General features: G+C 53.3%; 3 protein-coding genes across 5 annotated transcripts; 1 reads left to right on the top strand and 2 right to left on the bottom strand.

Moving 5' to 3' along the window:
• Positions 1-527: 527 nt before the first annotated feature.
• On the bottom strand, positions 528-6339 carry MRPL10 (mitochondrial ribosomal protein L10). Its single transcript, XM_061143854.1, has 5 exons — positions 6206-6339; positions 4128-4297; positions 2747-2911; positions 2349-2493; positions 528-1494 (listed from the first exon to the last, which is right to left on the bottom strand). The coding sequence occupies exons 1-5, from the start codon at positions 6255-6257 to the stop codon at positions 1238-1240; spliced, it is 789 nt and encodes a 262-aa protein (XP_060999837.1). The 5' UTR covers positions 6258-6339; the 3' UTR covers positions 528-1237.
• A 40-nt stretch (positions 6340-6379) lies between these two features.
• On the top strand, positions 6380-10866 carry LRRC46 (leucine rich repeat containing 46). Of its 2 annotated transcripts, none has more exons than XM_061143853.1 (9): positions 6380-6495; positions 6669-6743; positions 6844-6952; positions 8240-8348; positions 9233-9279; positions 9564-9673; positions 9864-9933; positions 10100-10248; positions 10450-10866. In XM_061143853.1, exons 2-9 carry the CDS (start codon positions 6734-6736, stop codon positions 10818-10820), a joined length of 975 nt encoding a protein of 324 aa, XP_060999836.1. In that variant the 5' UTR covers positions 6380-6495; positions 6669-6733; the 3' UTR covers positions 10821-10866. The 2 variants fall into 2 exon arrangements, with proteins under 2 accessions (XP_060999836.1, XP_060999835.1); XM_061143852.1 differs by having other exon boundaries at positions 10378-10866.
• Positions 10867-11451: 585 nt separating this feature from the next.
• SCRN2 (secernin 2) lies at positions 11452-15186 on the bottom strand. 2 transcript variants are annotated; one of them, XM_061141119.1, is made up of 8 exons: positions 15078-15186; positions 14520-14693; positions 14033-14214; positions 13273-13472; positions 12611-12889; positions 12301-12466; positions 12030-12210; positions 11452-11769 (listed from the first exon to the last, which is right to left on the bottom strand). In XM_061141119.1, the coding sequence occupies exons 2-8, from the start codon at positions 14691-14693 to the stop codon at positions 11611-11613; spliced, it is 1341 nt and encodes a 446-aa protein (XP_060997102.1). In that variant the 5' UTR covers positions 15078-15186; the 3' UTR covers positions 11452-11610. The 2 variants fall into 2 exon arrangements, with proteins under 2 accessions (XP_060997102.1, XP_060997103.1); XM_061141120.1 differs by having other exon boundaries at positions 12611-12826.
• Between the last annotated feature and the right edge of the window lie 2870 nt (positions 15187-18056).

Raw genomic sequence — 18056 nt, 5'->3', positions numbered from 1 at the left:
GTGGGAAGCTGATCCTGGACCAGCGAAGAAAAAGCTGCCGCAGATCACCACTGCCAGAGCAGCGTCTGCCCAGGACCGAGGAAGCTGCGGCACTGCTCCAGGTCCCAGAAATGATCCACGGCCACCTCCGTGCATCGCCCATGTCCACCTGGAATGGGCTCCCATCAAGGACAAGGGCGGGCTCCGAGTTAAACATCCTCCATGAGAAACTTTCAGTTCCCTGAGATCTGGATGAGGCCTCCTACTAAGAGCCCTCTGACCCGGGCGTTAAAACAGAATCCTGGTTTTTCCTCCCTCAGCTCTTTTGGTTTGAATCACCTGAGACATGTCAGTCACTTAGTAAAGCGGGCAGCTGCCTTCAAAAGGACAAGCATGTAAGCAGTGTCATTTGTGGGAGCAGGTACAGGGAAGTGACAGACTCGGACATGGGAAGAGGCAGATGTTCTAGGAAGGGAAGTGAGTCAGAGATGACCCTGGGAATGTGTCTACAGGGAGGATAAGCTTATAAACAGCAAAACACAGTTAAGTAAAATGCATTTCACTTTATCATAAAGCAGTGCTCCCAACCTTCCCATGACATGACACACCCCGAGGGTACACAATTAACACTCAAAGCACTCTTGGGACCCTAAGGAGAAAGTTCTAGTGTAGAAAACCAGGGGAGCATCTTTACAGCTGCAAAGAGCCTGGTTCAGTCCCTGTGCTGCCTCTTACTAACAGCATGACCTTTTCACAGGCCATTTAACTTCTTTTCCCCACAGAGAGTCTTCCTCTCTGTGAAATGGGGATAATGTGTGAGACATCAAGGAACTAGCACATGTAAAGTGGTTAGCAGTGAGCCTGGCACAGCAGGCTCTCAACAGATGCCATTCTCAGCAGAATTAACTGCTCAGCTGAGCTATTCTGGCACGTAGGAGCCACGAGGGGCTGGGCTGGGAGGCGTGTGCAGCAAGGCACAGTGAACACAGAAGACAGGGCTTCTCTGCCTTGGACCTGGAAAACAGAAAGAGATGGCTCCTATCAGGTCCCAAGTTAGGAAAACTAGTAACAAACATACTGATTACAAGCCTCCGTTCTGAAATGGAATTCCCCTACATCTCTGGGTGGCCATGTACTGGAAGAGATCACTGTCAGTAAAAACCAGGGAACAACGCCACTTCCCAGCCTAAGTTCCCCATGTCTCCGATAGCCAACAGGGCAGAGTGTATTTATGGGCAGGCTGGGTGCAGGAGGCTGGCTACGAGTCCTGAACAGGGTTGGGAGGACCCGGCTGCGCGCTGGCTGGCAGGACGGCGTCCCCCTCGTGCTGCTGTCTGGTATACTGATCCAGCAGGGCAGTCAGCTGGAGGGGGTGGTGCTGAAGCAGACAGTGCGTCCGGGCTGTGAGCAGGGCGAGTCCTCCCACCAGCTCCCCCTGTGCCAGGGCCAGGCTAGGGAGCTTGGAGTAGTTGATGAAGCCCTGCCTGCTGAGGATGGTGTCATCAATGCAGCCACCTAGAAGAACACAGGATCAGCGAGGCTCCCACACATGATTTTCCTCTTCAAAGACAATGGTCCCACCCTAGGAATTTGCTCTCCACCGCCCTTTTCTACCTCCCAGCCGCCCCCCCAAGTCCAGTCTCCACCTGTGTCCCACCCCACTCCCAATGTTTCAGATCAGTCCCCTCCTCTCCTTCCTAACTTTTCCTGGAAAACGCTTCCATGTATTATGTAATCCCCACAACATCAGTGTTTCCTCCTAAACTTCCTTGAAGAACCGTGGAGTGTGTGTTGATGGAGGCGGGGGTGGAATTTGTATTATCTCTATTATATCCACAGATTCCTGCCCCACCAACAGATAACTGTGAAATCAGCATTCTCTAAAAGAAGCGCCTTCAGGGTCCCTCAGCACCCTTCCCTTGGCCTGTTTAAGTATCTTCATCTGTGTGGGTCTCAACACCCACCCCCTTACTGGACTTCCTGGTGGCTCAATGGTAAAGAATCCACCTGCTAATGCAGGAGACCCAGGTTCAACCCCTGGGTCTGGAAGATCCCCTGGAGGAGGAAATGGCAACTCACTCCAGTATTCTTGCCTGGGAATTCCCATAGACAGAGGAGCCTGGTGGGCTCTAGTCCATAAGGTCGCAAAATAGTCAGACACGACTTAGTGACTAAACAAACAACAAAACACCCCAACTAGACTCCAGGTGTCTGAACGCCCCCTCCCCAGAGTGACAGAGGCAGGCCCCACTGTGAGAAGCGGTCTCCTCCAAGCACAGCCACAGCGTTACCCACACAAGCCCTGAAGGCGACACCAGGCTGCAGGAGCACCCATTCCACTTCAGCCCCGCCGCCAACTGACTGCTCACCCAGCAGCGGCAGGAAAGGCACACTCTTCAAGATGCGCACCATCTCCTTGACCTTGGGTTCTTCACTGACCAGCAGCAAGTTGTGCCCCACGAAAAGGGGCAGCAGGTTTTGGTATTTGGAATCCTCCAGGAAGGGCTTTAGGATCTGGACCGGCAGAAGAGAAGGGCTTACTGGGGTCGGGTAGCAGGAAGAGTCACCCACGTGGGTCACAGGCCATACCAGGTTGTGGGCTCAAGCTAATGAAGGTCTCCTCAATCCCTAACATAGCTCAGGCCCCGGACTAGGGAGCGGCCATGGAAGGGGGCTGGGGATGCCACTTCTGGGGAGAGATGCTGCTGTCTGACATGGGGGTGGAGCGGTTGGGGAACAAGGTGGGGAGTGAGAGTCCGCTCCCTACCTGGTTGGGGAAGACCTTCATCAGGATCTTGTGCTTCCGTAGCCGGTGTCGCATGAGAAGCTTGTCCTCTGCACTCATAGCCACATTCTGGCAGACAGCTATCATTCGGTTGTCTCGGAAAACTGCAGCTATCTCCCGACGGAGGAGTCGGATGAGGCCTGTCTCCTGAGGTCAAGAAGGGAGGACCAAGGGGACATAAGCTGCCCCTTCTAGTACTCCTTACTCCCTCAGGGATGGGGGCCGGAGCTCCCAGTGATGCCCAAGTGACGATTAGGGCACAGCAAGGAGAACCGGGCCCCTGACTCTCAGAGACACGTTCTCTCACTCCACCCTTTCATTTCCATTTGATAACTGCAGGTTTCACAGCAGTATTTTTATTATTTTACAATTTGATACTATCGTCTTTTGATGACACCATGCGGCTTGTGGGATCTTAGTGCCCCAACCAAAGACTGAACTCAAGCCTTTGGCAGTTAAAGCACAGAGTTCTAACCACTGGACTGCCAGGAAATGCCCTGGAACAGCATTTTTTCCCCCTCAAACGTTAAGCTTTTTTTTTTTTCAAGCGTTAAACTTTTTATGTTGTATTGGAGTGCAGCTGATTAACACTGCTGTGGTAGTTTCAGGTGAAGAGTGAAGAGACTCACCCATACATATATACGTAGCCACTCTTCCCCAAACCCCTCTTCCATCCAGGTTAGCACACATCATTGAACAGAGTTCCATGTGCCTAGAGCAGTGTTTTTAAAGCCTGAGAACACTCAGTCCCTTTGAAATGGACAACAGTCTGACCCAGCTAATGTTATTTTGATAATAATATTGTCAAAATTACTTAATGAGCCCTCTGACACTGTTCTCATGTTGAATTCTTTTATCAATTTAAATACAAGATTACTCTTTTGCAGTGTCGATTCAAAATTGAGGTATTTTCACAGAACAAGACTTCATTTTCTCAAGACAGTGTTTCTCAAAGTTGACAACTTGGGGAATTGAGAACCACCATCAAGTAAGCAATACTCCACTGATCTTTCTGTCCTTTTTCAAGGACCAAAAACTTTGTATTGTTCCTCTAAGAAAACCTGGAAGCTTCAAGATCGGTGGGATGTTCTCTCTTTCCCTTACCTATGTGGAGAGTTTCAAGCACACATTTTTGGAGACAAGAATGAAGGAAACCCACACCCGTCCAATCCACTGAGTCCAAGAGGCCAACAGAGAATCAAGGGCAGATTTCAATTTAAAGGATCTGAACTCTGGGACCAAAGTGGGGAAGTAACAATGTGGATGACCATGTCCTGGAGTGCTACTTCATTATGGCCACAGAGACAAGATCACTTTAATCCACCATCCCACCACCAGGCGACATGCCCAGCCTCCTCCTCACCTCCTGCGGGGGGCTGGGAGGGGACGGCAGGCATCTTGGGTTGACAACAGGTTTGGGGGCAATATACTCAGTCACAGCCATCAGCTTCTGCCGCTCAAAGTGCATCACACGACGGTGGCGGGTAACAGCCTTGGAGCCATAGCGGATAATCTGGTGGGTGGGCAGCCGGCCTGGGAGAAAAAAAGGGCCATGTGGTGAGATATAGCCTCTTGGAAGCCTTAGTCTGCTCCAGAGACAAAGAATCCACCCTCTATGCACAGAGCTCACAAAGCTAGCCTTGGCATTAAGTGGAACAAGAGAACTGTCTGCTGGAAAGCCTGAATCCCCAAACCTTTTCTTCTCTTTAATGGGTGACCTTAGCTCATGTGTTTCATCCTGGAGGAGCCCACTTCTCCAGCTCTTCTTTATGCACAGAAATGAGGAAAAACAGGAACAAAGGAGAAAGTATTTCAAACACATTTTTAAAAGGAAAGAGTTGAACAAACTTTTTCTTAAGTGACCAAACAAAAATGTTATGTTTGAGAGCTATATGGTTTGTCGCTACTACTCAACTCTGCCACTGTATCGTGGAAGCAGCCATAGTCACTATGTAAACAGATGCAGCTTGTTTCTAATACAACTATGGAGAAAAGACAGTGACCAGTCCTGCCATAATTTGCCAATTTTAAGCCAGTGGTTCTCAAAGTATGCACTACCACCACCTTCCACCCCAACATCAGCATCACCCAGGAACTTGTTAGAAATACAAGTTCTCAGGCCCTGTCCTAGATCTCCTGAGTCAGTAGCTCTGAAGAGGAGCCCAGAGAACAGTGTGTTAACAAGCCCTCCAGGTGATACTGATGATGGCTGAAGTTTGAGAATCACTGCTTTAAGCACTACTCCTTCCCCCAGGATTTGAAGCAGGAGAGAAAAGTTATACTGTTCTCATATCTTCTCCCAAACAAGTTTCCCTTCTCTGTACTTTTCTTGTTTACAGGCATTGCTGCAGAGCACCCCTCAGAAGACAAGGGGGACACTTGAAATACCTAGGCCAAAGAAACCCCTTCATTCTCAACAAAAGGACTCAGGTTACAGCTTCCCATTTTCAGCACTCCCCAAGCCTAGGATGGGATCTCAGAGAAAGTTTCAGTCAGAAGGTGGCTCTAATAATCAGAGCATGGAGATTTTGCAGAAGTGAGAGGTTTTCTTGCTAGTGGCCACAAATCCTAACTGTTGAGAACACAAACTCTGTATCAGATGGAACCAAATTTTTGCAGTTTTATTGAGATATAATTGACACACATGGAGCCAATTTTCAATCTTTCTCTGCCACTTACTGGCTGTGACCTTGACCATTCAACCAGTTTCTTCACCTGTGAAGAGGAGAAGAGAATGCCTTCTTCATATGATGCTTTGTGATTTAAATGAAATACATGTGCTTATCACTGTGCCTGGTCTATATAAGGTACTCAAAATCATTCATTAAACAAATATCTACAGCATGCCTACTAATGTCAAGCCCCATGCCACCTGCTGGCTATGCTGAATGAATACGGTTCTGCCCTGATGGAGTTTAAAGTCTAATAGAGAAAACAAACAAATGCAAAATTACAGTTTGTGATGAGGTGGAGGGGTCAATAAACAGGGTGACAGATACAGCCTTAACAGGGGAGATCTTCTTTGCAGAGGGTGGCTACGGGAGGCCTGAGATCTTAATTTCTGGAGGCAGAAAAAACTGGGTAATGGGTTAAAACCCTAAACAAAGCAGGGGGACTAGGGGATAGAGAATAAGTACTGTGGTTGTCCCCGACGCTTCTACTGTGTTGCTGTTACTACCAGCATCTGGAACCACAGGAAATTAGATCAAGCCAGAGATCTTCATAGGCTGCTTTAATGTTTAAACGAAATAATACATGTAAAGTACTTATCACTGCGCCTGGTCCATATAAGGTTCTCAAAAATCACTCATTAAACTAATATCTACAGTCATCGGGAGCTGCCTGGGATCAGAAATTTGGGGAGAGGACCAGCAGCAGAGGAGGGAGACGAGTAGAGAGCATCGGCCACAACGCGCCACGAAGACATGGGCCGCTCCTTACCCGCCTGGGGTAGGAGACCCCCTCGCAACATCCCAGCCACGGCCGCAGCCATCGCCACCGGAAGAACGAGCGGGAGATGAGCGCGACGGAAAGAGCTGAGGATTGTGGGTAGTCCCAGGACCGGAAGCGGGGGGAGGAGCCGCCGGCTGGAGCAGCAATCCGCCTGCGCCGAACCTGGCACCTGCGAGCCCGCCCTCCCCGGCGCGTCATCAGGCGTCCGGTCTCCTAGCAACGACGCCTCGAACCGCTCTTTACATCCGTCCGCACCGCTATCTACCTACAATCCCCCTGTAGGCCGCCTGGAAAGCCCCTATACACCCCTCAAACTCCAGATCCTCCACTTCGATTTACTTTCGTCTTCTGCCCCACCCCAACAATTAGCTCTGAATCAAGCCCTTTCCTCTGTCCCCCAATTCTCTGAGCTTCTCTCTCCTCATACCACCCTGGATTCTTCTATTCCCAGGGCCTGTCCAAGCTGCTCTACTTCTCTTGGTTCCAATCGCTCCGCAAGCCAGCAACTTTTAGATCATGCCTGGAGGTGAGTAGGGAGGTGAGATGGTAGGTAGAACAGTTGGTTAACAGTAGAGTCAGGCCTCCAAGAACAAGGAAATGTAACAACTGGACTCATCTTTTCACAGCTAAACTTGCCCAGAATCCAGAGGAAGTCAGTGGCATGTGCATTACTGAAGCCCTCATCACTAGGCGGAACTTGGCCTTCCCAGAGGATGAGGATCTGTCAGAGAAGATGTAAGTGCACCGGAGAGAAAGGGGTGCTGGAATGATGAAACACACAGAATGACCAGTCCCCTGAGCTCTACTGATTTGTCAACTTACTTTTGTCCCTCTCTTTATTTACTCTACACATTCAGTCAGTGGCAACGTCCAGCTGATTTTTCCTCCTTAAAAATCATTCTCTTTTTCACTATGCCCCCTCAGTTGCTTTAAATAAGGGTCTAAAGTCATCACTTCTCAACGAACTCCTAATTAGTCTGTCTGTCTCCAGTCCAGGCACCTCATACTGTTGCCAAAATGATCCCTTTAAATAACAAATCTGATCAGACACTCCCTGATAGGACCTTCCTTAACTTCCTAGCACCTCCAGAATAAAATCCAAACACTTTAGCCTGGTGCCTTTTCAACCTTATTTTTTGCCACTCTCTATAAGTGTGATTCCTCTAAGACCCCATGTTCTCACAGCTTAGCACTTACTACTCAGAGTGGTACTGGGGTGGGTGGGCAGCATCTGCATCACCTAGGAGCTTGTTAGAAATGAAGAATCTCAGGCCCACTTACTGAATCAAAATCTGCACTTTACCAAGACCCCCTAAGGGATTCATGGGCACATTGCAGTTCAAAAAAGGCTGGAATCACACAGACTATTCCTTCTGCTTGAAATGCCTTCTCATCCCCCCTCTCCTTCCAGCCTAACTCCTACTTATGTGTCATCTCCCCCAGGAAGCATTCCCTGAATCCCTCTGGATTCAATGTATAGTCTATGTACTCCCTTAGTCCTCTGCACATGCTTCTGTCATCCACTTGTCATCGATGTTTGGCCAGCTTCCCTAGTAGTGATGGGCAGGGACTCTTTCATTTGTCTCTAATGGGCATTCAGTAAATGTTGCAGGATTAATGAATGGATGGGTGGAACAAGTGATTTTCCTTCCATGGAACACTCTGAAGGGATGTGAGGAAGGATCTCCTCTCTGTCCCAGCCCCTGCCTCCCCAACCCAAGCTGGCTGGAGGAAGTCTGCCCCCACCTCTGCAGGAACCATAAGCTGCCATCACCCAGTTTCCCAGTCCAAGGACTCTAACTCCCCTTTCACCCTTATCCCTCCCAGTGCTACTGACAGATACTGAGGTCTCCAAGTCAACCCAGGTTCCCAATCTAGGCCCCACCTCATGAGTCAAGCAGGTGTCCCTGATATCTGATCAGAGTCACTGAGCCATCCATCCCTCCTTGAAACACCCTCCCCTCCATCTTCCTGCTAAGAGACCACAGAAGTGGCACTCCGTCACAGCACCCATTTGCCCAGGTTCCACACGCTTGCTGAACTGCAGACTGTTCGCCTGGACCGGGAAGGAATCACCACTATCAGGAACTTAGAGGGCCTCCAGAATCTTCACAGCCTCTATCTGCAAGGGGTAATGTCCTGTCTCCTGCCCTTCCTTCTCCCTGGGGAGGGGACTCCATCCCCTGTGAGCCATGTCTGTTTAATCTGAAAGACGCCAACCAGGTCATCTTGCCCATTTACTGGTGTTCAGGCAGGCAGACCTTCACTGAAACAGTTTCCAGATGAATCAGGAATTCTGTTCAACTGAAAGACCAGTACACCCGAAAGAGATCAGAATTCTGCTGAATTGAAAGACCAATGCACCCAAAAGAGATCCTGACCATGCTCTCGAATCACTGTTTTTCTATCAGACACTTTTCTCGTTCTAGAAGTCCTAGATGGTGTCTGTCCTAAATCTCTCATGTTATACAGCGCAAGTCCATTTCCTGTTTTGAAGGAAAGGAAGAGGAAGCCATAAGATTTCTCTGCATCAAAAAAAAAAAAAAGATTTCTCTGCATCCTTCAGAACCTCGAAGGCTTTTTGGTGGGGGTGGAAAGGGGGCAGTTAATCTCTAGGCTCCCTCAGGTTGAATATACCCAGATCCCTCCAAGTTTCCCCCACAGACACTGGCCAGATCAAAGGAGTACAGGTTTGCTCTTCCCTTTGTGTGTGCAGTCCACCACCAAGGCTTTTCCATTTCCTGGCTCCCCCTTGGTTCCGTTTCTCTGATGTCCAGGTTGTGGGGTGATCAGGGTATTTAAATCAAGTTTAGCCAGCCCCACGTTTATGTCCTCAGCCATCGACTCATCCCAAAGCACTCACAACTTGTTCAAGGAGTGGGGTGATCATTCCTAAAGGGCCAGGTCTCCAGCCTCAAGAGCAGACACGGTCTTAGGTTTAGGGCTTTGTCCCTTTAAAGGGACCCCACTCAGCTGACCTTACCTTGGTTTCCCCACCTTGGTTTCTTCCTGCAGAACAAGATTCAGCGAATTGAGAACCTGGCCTGCGTCCCCTCTTTACGGTACGTGGTGCCAGGGCTCCGGCAGGGTTGGGGGAGGGGAGAAGAGCTAGAACGAAGGGGAGGAAACCTGGAAATACTCCAGAAAACTGGCTCAGATGTCCCTAAGCCCGGCTGCTGGTCAGCCAAGGGCCCCACAAGCCTAGCTCTGCTTCCCTCACCCCAGGAGGCCCTGCGTCCCCACTCCTCCAGCTGCTGAGCCAGGGGGGCCCGGGCACCTGGGGGCCCCATCCCTTCCTCCAGCAGTTCTGTGATTTAGCTGTCTCTCCCCCTCCCTTCCCCTACAGCTTCCTGTCTCTGGCAGGAAACCAAATTAGGCAAGTGGAAAACCTCCGTGACCTCCCACACCTCCAGTTTCTGGACCTTTCTGAGAACCTGATAGAAACACTGAAGCTGGGTAGGAACGCCTTTGTTCTGGCTCATGGAATAAGTCCTGGGGTGCCCCCCCTCCTCTCTGCCCTCCTCCCTGTGCTTGCATCAGCAGCACATCCTCCAGGGGGCCTGGGGGGTGCTGTGTAAAGGGGCAGTGGCTTTGGACTGGAAGGTGGGGGTGCGAACCTCATCCCCCCTCTCTTTGCTGTGTGCAGATGAATTCCCCGAGAGCCTTCTCATCCTCAACCTGGCTGGAAACAGCTGCACCAACCAGGATGGCTACAGGTGAGGAGGAACTGCCGGTTCCTGTGTTGACCTGACCACAGGCCCATCTTCTAGCTCAAGCACACCACCCCTCCCGGTGTGGTTGCTGCGGCTTGTGTCTGCACATCCTCCCAGCTCCACACCCGGGGTACCCTCCTGGGTCACCTCTGCTCTTTCCGCCCCGCAGGAAGCTGTTGACAGAAGCCCTGCCACTGCTCCTAGACCTGGACGGGCAGCCTGTGGCAGAACGCTGGACCTCGGACGAGGAGGACGCAGCCTTGAGTGATGAGGATGAGGAGTTCCCAGAGCTGAGAGGCCCATTCTGCTCAGAACGAGGTGACCCCTGCTTTCCAAAGTGTGCAGCTGCCCTGTGGGGTCCGGGAGAAGCTCAGACGGGCAGTGGTGTCTGGGGCTGTGGTCCCAGGGCCAGAACAGTCCTTCCCAACCTTGTCTCCTTCCCTCTAGGGGTGGTAGGGGAGAGTTCGCTTTTGCCAAGCCCGGGGCTCTATCCGCCGCCCACCATCCCGCCCCTCACAGGCTTCCTCAAGGAGCTGGAGCAGGAAATGAGCAGGCTCCGGGAGCACAGGCAGCAGACAGCCCTGCTGGAGCACCAGCTGAGGGTGGAGACGCGGCCCGCCCTCACAGACCTCCCCCCGCTGCCAGGGGTACCCATGGCTGGGGATAGCAGCCCTTCCGTCACCCCCATGCAAGAGAAAGAAACATCCCCAGAGCCTGCTTCCCTGCCACAGGCCTCCTCTACCACCAAGAAACTGTGCCCTCTGGCTCCCAGGAGCCAGCAAAGCACTCTGCAGGCAAGGAAAGAGGCCAGAGCGGCCGCAGCCCCCAAAGCCTCTCTGGCCGGGGCCCCCGGCACAACCAAAACTGTGACCAAAAGAATCAAGAAGTGAAATGCAGCCCATGGCTATCAGCGAAGCCCCAGGCACACGGAGGAACGGGGAATGGGCTTCCCCTCGGCCTGAGAGCCCTGGCCTGTGGCAGGAGCCTGTCCCCAATAAAGCATCTCCAGACCCTGCATGTGTCTTCCACATCACTTGGGGCATCTCAGGGGAAGCTGTCAGTAAAAAGCACCCAGAAACAATGGCAGGAATACAGAGCCTGATTCTAAGGAACAGGATCTTTCAGGAGCTGCCCAAGGGACTGGCACCCCACCTCGGGGCCCCCACCTGGCTTCTGAGCCGGCAGGAGGAGGGCACTGCCTGGTGGAGATGCCATCTCACAGTAGACACATCGCATACCACCGCCCCCCTCCCCCACCAGGGACTGCCTTTCCAAGATTCAAGCCAAGAACCAAAATTCTAATTCTCCCCATAAGCAGCCACCTGCTGTACCAGCCATGCCCCTCCCATGTTCCCACACCCACATGCTGGGGGCCACCTCTTCTCCTCCCAGGTTCCTCCACCACCTAAGTCAGAAGAACGTGCTGCCCAGCAAGGCTCCCAGCGGCCCTGCAGCCACCTCAGGGCTGCCCTTTGTCCTCTCTTGGCCCTCCCACCCCCACTGGACCTGGACACTGAGCAAGAAAATAAAACACATTTATTAGGGCGAAGGCTGACCTGGCCACTCAGAACAAGGCTGGGGTGGGGGGCAAGGTGAGGGGATTGCTCTAGCCCTCTACCCCAGGGGTCCTGTGTCCACCACAGCCCCCTGCACCCCAGGCGAAGTCAAGAGGGGCCAGGCTCAGGCATATGCCTGGCTCTCCTTCTCCACAAAGGCCTGGAAGAGGCCGCCCAGCTCCTGGGCGGGTGGAGCACACTCCCTGGTCAGCAGCCCCCGCACAACCGCCAGGCCTTCCTGCTCCAGGTCCCGCTGCTTCTGCCGAAGCTGCTGCCCCCGAGCCTGCCCAGGAAAGGCAGTGATGAATCCCCGGGACAGGCTTCCCTCCGGATTACCGGGTAGGGGCAGATGGCTGCCATCTCACATAGCAGGAGAAATGATATACACCCAACATTCTCTAGAGCTGACTTTGAAGGGAGAGACTCCTCTCCTCAGCTCTAGAGTCTCCTTCGCTCCCAGTTCCCCTCACATTTCCAGAGTCCCAGTTGGGGTGGGGGAAGTGCGTCATCCCCCCCAGGGTAGCCCCTCTTCCCCGGGGTTACCTGCTCACTCTCCATCAGCCCCAGGGCCACCTGGTGTCCACGGTAGAGGGGGTGCCGGCGATCCACCCGAGTCTGGAATCGAGGCAGGGTCCGAACAGGGTCCTGTGCTCCAAAAGTGGGGGACAGCACCTGGGGGGCCTGGGCTGCCCCCACCCCAAAGATGAAAGGTTTGAAGACTGACCTAGTGGGACAAGGATGGAAGGATAAGGGCTCTGGCACCCTTCCATCACCCCTGCTTGGGGCGTTGCCCCCAGCTTCCCCACCCTCTCACCGGGACGGGTCTGGTGTGGCAGTGAGGAAGTGCACACAGGGCTGGGAGGGGTCCCGGGGCAGCACGGACACCATGCTGGCCGTGGTGCGGAAGCCCCCAGAGTCCATGCAGATGCCGCTCTCCTTGTCCCTGAGGATGCCCATCATCACCTCTGCCGTGATACCCCCTGCCAAGGAGGACACAGTGAGGGCCCCCCAGGGGCAGAAGGGGGCCCTCCGGCCTCAGAGGAAGCCCCCTGAGGCTGTGGGAGGGAAGAGAGCTGGGCCCCCCGCTGACCACTCACCGACCACTCGATGGTCCACTCACTGACCTTGCTGCTGCTGCAGCAGCTCCCGGCCGGCCCGGAAGCGGGCCTTGGCAGCCTCCATGCGCACAGGCTGCTGACTCAGGGAGAAGACCTGGGCAAAGTCAAAGGTGCCCTGCCCGTCCCACCAGCCCTGGGCCCGGGCGTGGGCCCGGAGCTCAGGGTGTTCTGCCGAGATGTCCGTGCCAATGCTCAGCTGGTTGGAGATGTTGCGGACCCCCTCTGCGGAGGAGATGGGGGGTCGCTCATATATTCTGGAGCTCCTGTCCTGTGCCAGGCACTCAGCTAGGTGCCGAGAACACAGTGGTGAAGAGAACAAGACAACCCTCGTGGAGGGGACAGATAAACCGATCACACGAATAAACGAGAGCCGGCAGCTGCAGGGAACATCATCATGAAGGGACCCCAGCTTGTGTATAAGGGAGAAGCCTGGCCACCAGGAAGTCCAGGAAGGCTCCCCAGAGGAAGCTGCAGGCTGAAGCACAAGAGGACTCCACCAAGTGAGGGGGGAGGTGAGGTACCCGAGTGGGCTCATCTCCCACGTCCCTGGACGTCCCCACCATCCGAGACATTTGCACCTGGATCAGGCCTTCCTTGCCCCCACCATCATTCCCACCCCAAAAAGGAGAATGCTTCTGGGAGGCAGGCCCCAGTGCCAGGCCCCTCACCCTGGATCCTCTGTGCAGCCCACAGCCTCCCTGCCGTCTCCAGCACCCAGGCCTCAGTCCGGTCGGCCAGCAGGAAAGTGTTGTGGTAGCAGAATGGCGTGGGGTCCTCCCGGCAGCTGCCCCCCTGCCCGTAGCGCTCCAGCAAGACTGTGATCACGTGCAAGGCCTCCCGAGCAGAGCTGCCCCGTTCCAAAGCCAGCCTGGCACAAAGAGTCCAGGGGACAGAAGGGCGATGGGGTATCAGTGCTGATGGCAGAGCTTCAGTGGACAGAAGAGTCCCAGAGAGGTTTGGTGACGAGCCCGTCACAGAGAAAATCGCCACCATCTAGAGGCTTGTGGTTTTCAAGCTGTGCTCTGAGGGGTTCATGAAATGGACTGAAACACGTTCTTGGAGGAAGAAGTGCCCTGAGCTCTCCAATCTCTTCTATCAGAGCTGCTTCATGTTTACTGGTTTTACAAACCAAAATTCTTCATGAGATTTCACTTGAAAATAAATTTCCTTCTATTGAAAAAAAAAGTTAAACCGCTGCCCTATTTCTGGGCCAAGAGACACCCAGAGCTGGCCACATTTGGGAGTTCCTCACCAGACTGTGGAGCTGGGGCCAGGAGAGGGGAGGGGCGGGGGCAGCCTACCTGGGGAGGATGACAGAGTGGGCAGAAAAGGGGAGTGAGGTGCTTGGGGGCAGGGACTGTGGCCTGGGTCAGCATTCAGCCCCAGATTTCTGGTGTATTGAGGGGATGAAGGAGGGCAGGTCCACACCTGAGTAAGTCCATTCCCAGCAGGGCTTCCCCTTTCCCGACTGGCTCCTTGGTCCACACTGCCTCATTGCCAATGCAGACCCCATGCTCGTTGGCGCCCATCTCAGCCCCCCACAGCCAAGAAGGGCGGCTCAGGATCACAGCATGGGTCTTGGACACCTGTTCCACCTCAATGTAGGTGCACTGGAGATGAGGGAGAGAAAGGGAAAATCCACTTAGAAAGGGGGAAGGTACCTATAAAGTGGTGGCGCTGTGCCAATCACCCTACGCAGCCCTTTGAGGAAGGTCTTATTATCCCCATTATACAGATGAGAAAACTGAGGTCGACAGAGGCTAAATAACAGGTTAGGTCCCAGTCAATAGACTCAAAGCTCATGTTCTTTTCACCACATCTGGTAGCTTCTCAGGTGGAGGGAACAGAGGAGGAAGGTTTTAGAAGAATACCTAGTTCTGCCACACCTCCCAGCACTCTATAAGGCCTAACCCACCTGGAGGCGGCTCCCAGGGGCGTGCGTGGCTGCCGGTACAAACACCAACTCCTGCACCTCATCCCGGGGCCGGTCAGAGTTCTTGGCAAAGATCACGGCCGGGAGGGCCGAGGCCGGGGGCACCGAGGCAAAGCAGTCGCAGGAACATGGGGTGTCAGGGCTCCACGATGCCATCTGGGGAGAGATGGGGATGCGTGTGTCCCTCTCAAGCCACCTTTGCACCATCCTCACCGGGGAGCGGTCCTAGGGAGCACCCCTCCCAACACGTGCAGACACTAGGGGAAGACCCTACGACGGGTGTGCGACGCACAGCACCGCACGCATGCTCGTTGCTCGGCGTGCGCGAAGGAAACGCCCACTCTCTCCACGGCGCTCCAGGTTTGAGAATCGGCAGACGGGCGCAGACCGCACGCTCCGAGGGCCCTGCTCTACTCTGGAACGTGACACTTCAGGGCAGTCGCAGGAGCGCCTCCCTCGCTACCCAACCTCTCTCCAAGAGTCCCAAACCCCTCTTCTGTCGGCCCTTTTCTCGCTCCCCCAACACTTTAGGCTCCTCACCCTCTCTCCGTGCAAATCCCCAGCTTAGTCCGGAGTCCTACAGCCTCCGCTTCAGGTAAGGTCTGTCCCAAGGGCGGAGGCTCCTGGAAGTGACCTGGAAGACTTCGGCCTCGGGGGCGGAGTCGAAATCGAGCGCCTGCAGTTCTTCCATTTGCCAGCAGAGTGCGCGCCAGCACCACTTCTTGGAGCGAAGCGGCCTTCAGAGTCCTGCTTGCTGCCTGCCCTACCCGGGTGCAGCTTTTAGGCCGGATAAAGGCTGCGACGAATCCGCTAGTTTCTCCAGTGGGGTCACTGTCGGGAGAGGGAGCCGGAGGTGGAAAGAAGCCCATGTGAGAAGGGAAGAAAGGAAAACTTGGCTGATCTGTTAGAGAATGTGGACTGCTAGGGCGTCTGGAGTTTAAGGAAGCACCTCAGCTACTTGTGACCTAATCTGAATTCCAAAGGCACAATTCCGGGCTGGTGCACCCTCCCCCGCATCACCTGTCCCCCTGCTCCTCCCCATCTCCCACCTCCCACTCCCCAACCCCTCAGAAATAAGATCGAAAAGAAAGAAAGATCGACAAGAGTGGTCACAGGCCAGGAGGCCTGCGAGTAATTTAGGTGAATTCCTTTAAAACTTTTAAAGCATATATACCTGGTGGCTCAAATGGTAAAGAATCTGCCAGCAATGTGGGAGACCCGGGTTCAATCCCTGGGTGGGGAAGATCCCCTGCGACTACCCACTCCAGTGCTCTTGCCTGGAGAATTCCATGGACAGAGAAGCCTGGGGGCTACAGTCCGTGGGGCCACAAAGAGTCAGACACAGCTGAGCAACTAACTCATATGCACAAAATCCCCAAAGGCCAATTCTGCCCCACATTGCTCAAACTCATTGGAAGTTAGCTTTGAAAGAAAATTTGGAAATTTCTAGTCCAAAGATTTGTAACCGAAACAGCAAAGGAGAAATCTTGACCAAGGGGGCATATATCCATATGGAGGTGGACTCTGATCTCAAATATTCTGCTTTCCAGGTCATTTTCCTGTACAAATCATCTCCATAACCAGCATTTAAGTGAATGCATCTCACTCCCATTTGCTTTATGGAGCCCTCTGGAATGTGGGGATCTAAGACACTGCAGATTATATACTTCACCCACGTCCACCCTGCCAACCAATCAGGGCTGCTGCTCAGACCTCTGGCCACAGCATCCCAGCCTGCTGTCATTCCTGGGATGGGACTGAAGGTGGAGGTGGAGGTTTCCCCAGGAGGCAGGCTGTGGGCAGCTGTGGGAGTGATGGCTGGGGAAAACCTACAAGATAAGGCTGTTGGGACATCTGAAATCCGAGACATTTTCCTTTTTAAAAAGATTATTTATCTTGCCTGGAAAATCCCATGGACGGAGGAGCCTGGTAGGCTGCAGTCCATGGGGTCGCTGAGTCTGACATGACTGAGCAACTTCACTTTCACTTTTCACTTTCATGCATTGGAGAAGGAAATGGCAACCCACTCCAGTGCTCTTGCCTGGAGAATCCCAGGGATGGCGGAGCCTGGTGGGCTGCCGTCTATGGGGTCGCACAGAGTCGGACACGACTGACACGACTTAGTGGCAGCAGCAGCACATTTTGAATGCTCAGTGAATATCTGCTGAATAAATGAACAGATGAGTGTTGACGCACACAAAAAAATTTTTTTAAGATTATTTATTTATTTATTTATATTTTATTGTTCCGGGTCTTCGTTTCTGTGTGCGGGCTTTCTCTAGTTGCAGCAGGAGGGGGCTACTCTCTGGTTGTGGTGCCTGGTCTTCTCATTGCGGCTCTAGAGTTCAGATGGGCTCAGCAGTTGTGCTGCACCTGCTTAGTTGCCCCAAGGCAAGTGGAGTCTTCCTAGACCAGGGATCGAACTGTGTCCCCTGAATTGGCAGGCGGATTCTTAACCACTTGGAAAGTCCTGAGACATTTTCTGATTGCCTCCAGCTAAACAAGGTTGGTTCCCAAGAGAGTGCTGTTTCCAGGGAAATGGGTGTCACTTTCAGAAAAGGGACTGCCACTTGAACAGAAGGTTGACCTAGAAGCTGGGCTGGAGGGAGAAAAGCATCACCTGGAACTGTGCAGACCAGCATCTCATCCTGCTCCTTTTTCCTGCTATAACATAGCACCGCAGGCCTCTTCGGGCAGGTCACTTTACCTGCCTCAAGGGCCTCAGTGTCTCCAGTAACAAATGAAGGCATTGGACTAGATCAGTGGTTCTGAATCATGGTGAGGAGGGATTATATTTCAACCACACAACTCCCATTGCATAGCACAATACTTTAATACTCTGCTTCTCAAAGTGTCTGAGGATTGCCAGCATCAGCATTATCTGGGAGCTTGTTAAAAATGCAGAATCTCTGGCCCCACCTCAAACCTACTGAATGGGAATCTGCATGTTAACAAGACCCCCAGGTGTAAAGTTTGAGAAGCGCTGCTCTGCTGCACCCCCAAGGGACATAATTTGGTGCGATGCTGGGGCGTGAATCGGGGTTTCTGGAAAAACTTCACGGATGGTTCTAATATGCCCTCTTCCAGGTGGGAACAACTGGACTACTTGGTTCCTGGGATTCTTTTCAAACCCACACTGCTCAGATGCTGAGCAGTCAAACTCGCTAGGATTAATGGGACGTGAAGGCTGCTTCTGGTGTGATGTACAGGGTGGGGGTGGGGTCTTGAGGTTGCCACCGGACGTCATTCCAGAAGCAAACATCAAGGCTGTGTGGTGATCAACACTGAATACCCACCTCGCTGGGCTGGAAAGCCAGTTCATGTCGTGCACTTCCCCAGGTGCCCGCTGGGGGGCAGGAACGGGCAGGAGGAGAGGCCTGGGGCCGTGCAGCACAGCCTCCCGCTGCAGTTCCCAGGCTGCTGGTTCCCCTGTCACTTTCCCGGTCCTGACTCCACTCACCCACCCTAGAGGGCTTCTACTCCCACTTCCCAGGACAGAAGACAGTGGCTCAGAGACGT

This window comes from Dama dama, chromosome 5, assembly GCF_033118175.1.
Source record: "Dama dama isolate Ldn47 chromosome 5, ASM3311817v1, whole genome shotgun sequence".
NCBI classification, from domain to species: Eukaryota; Metazoa; Chordata; class Mammalia; order Artiodactyla; family Cervidae; genus Dama; species Dama dama.
This window is presented reverse-complemented; position numbering and strand designations above follow the sequence as displayed.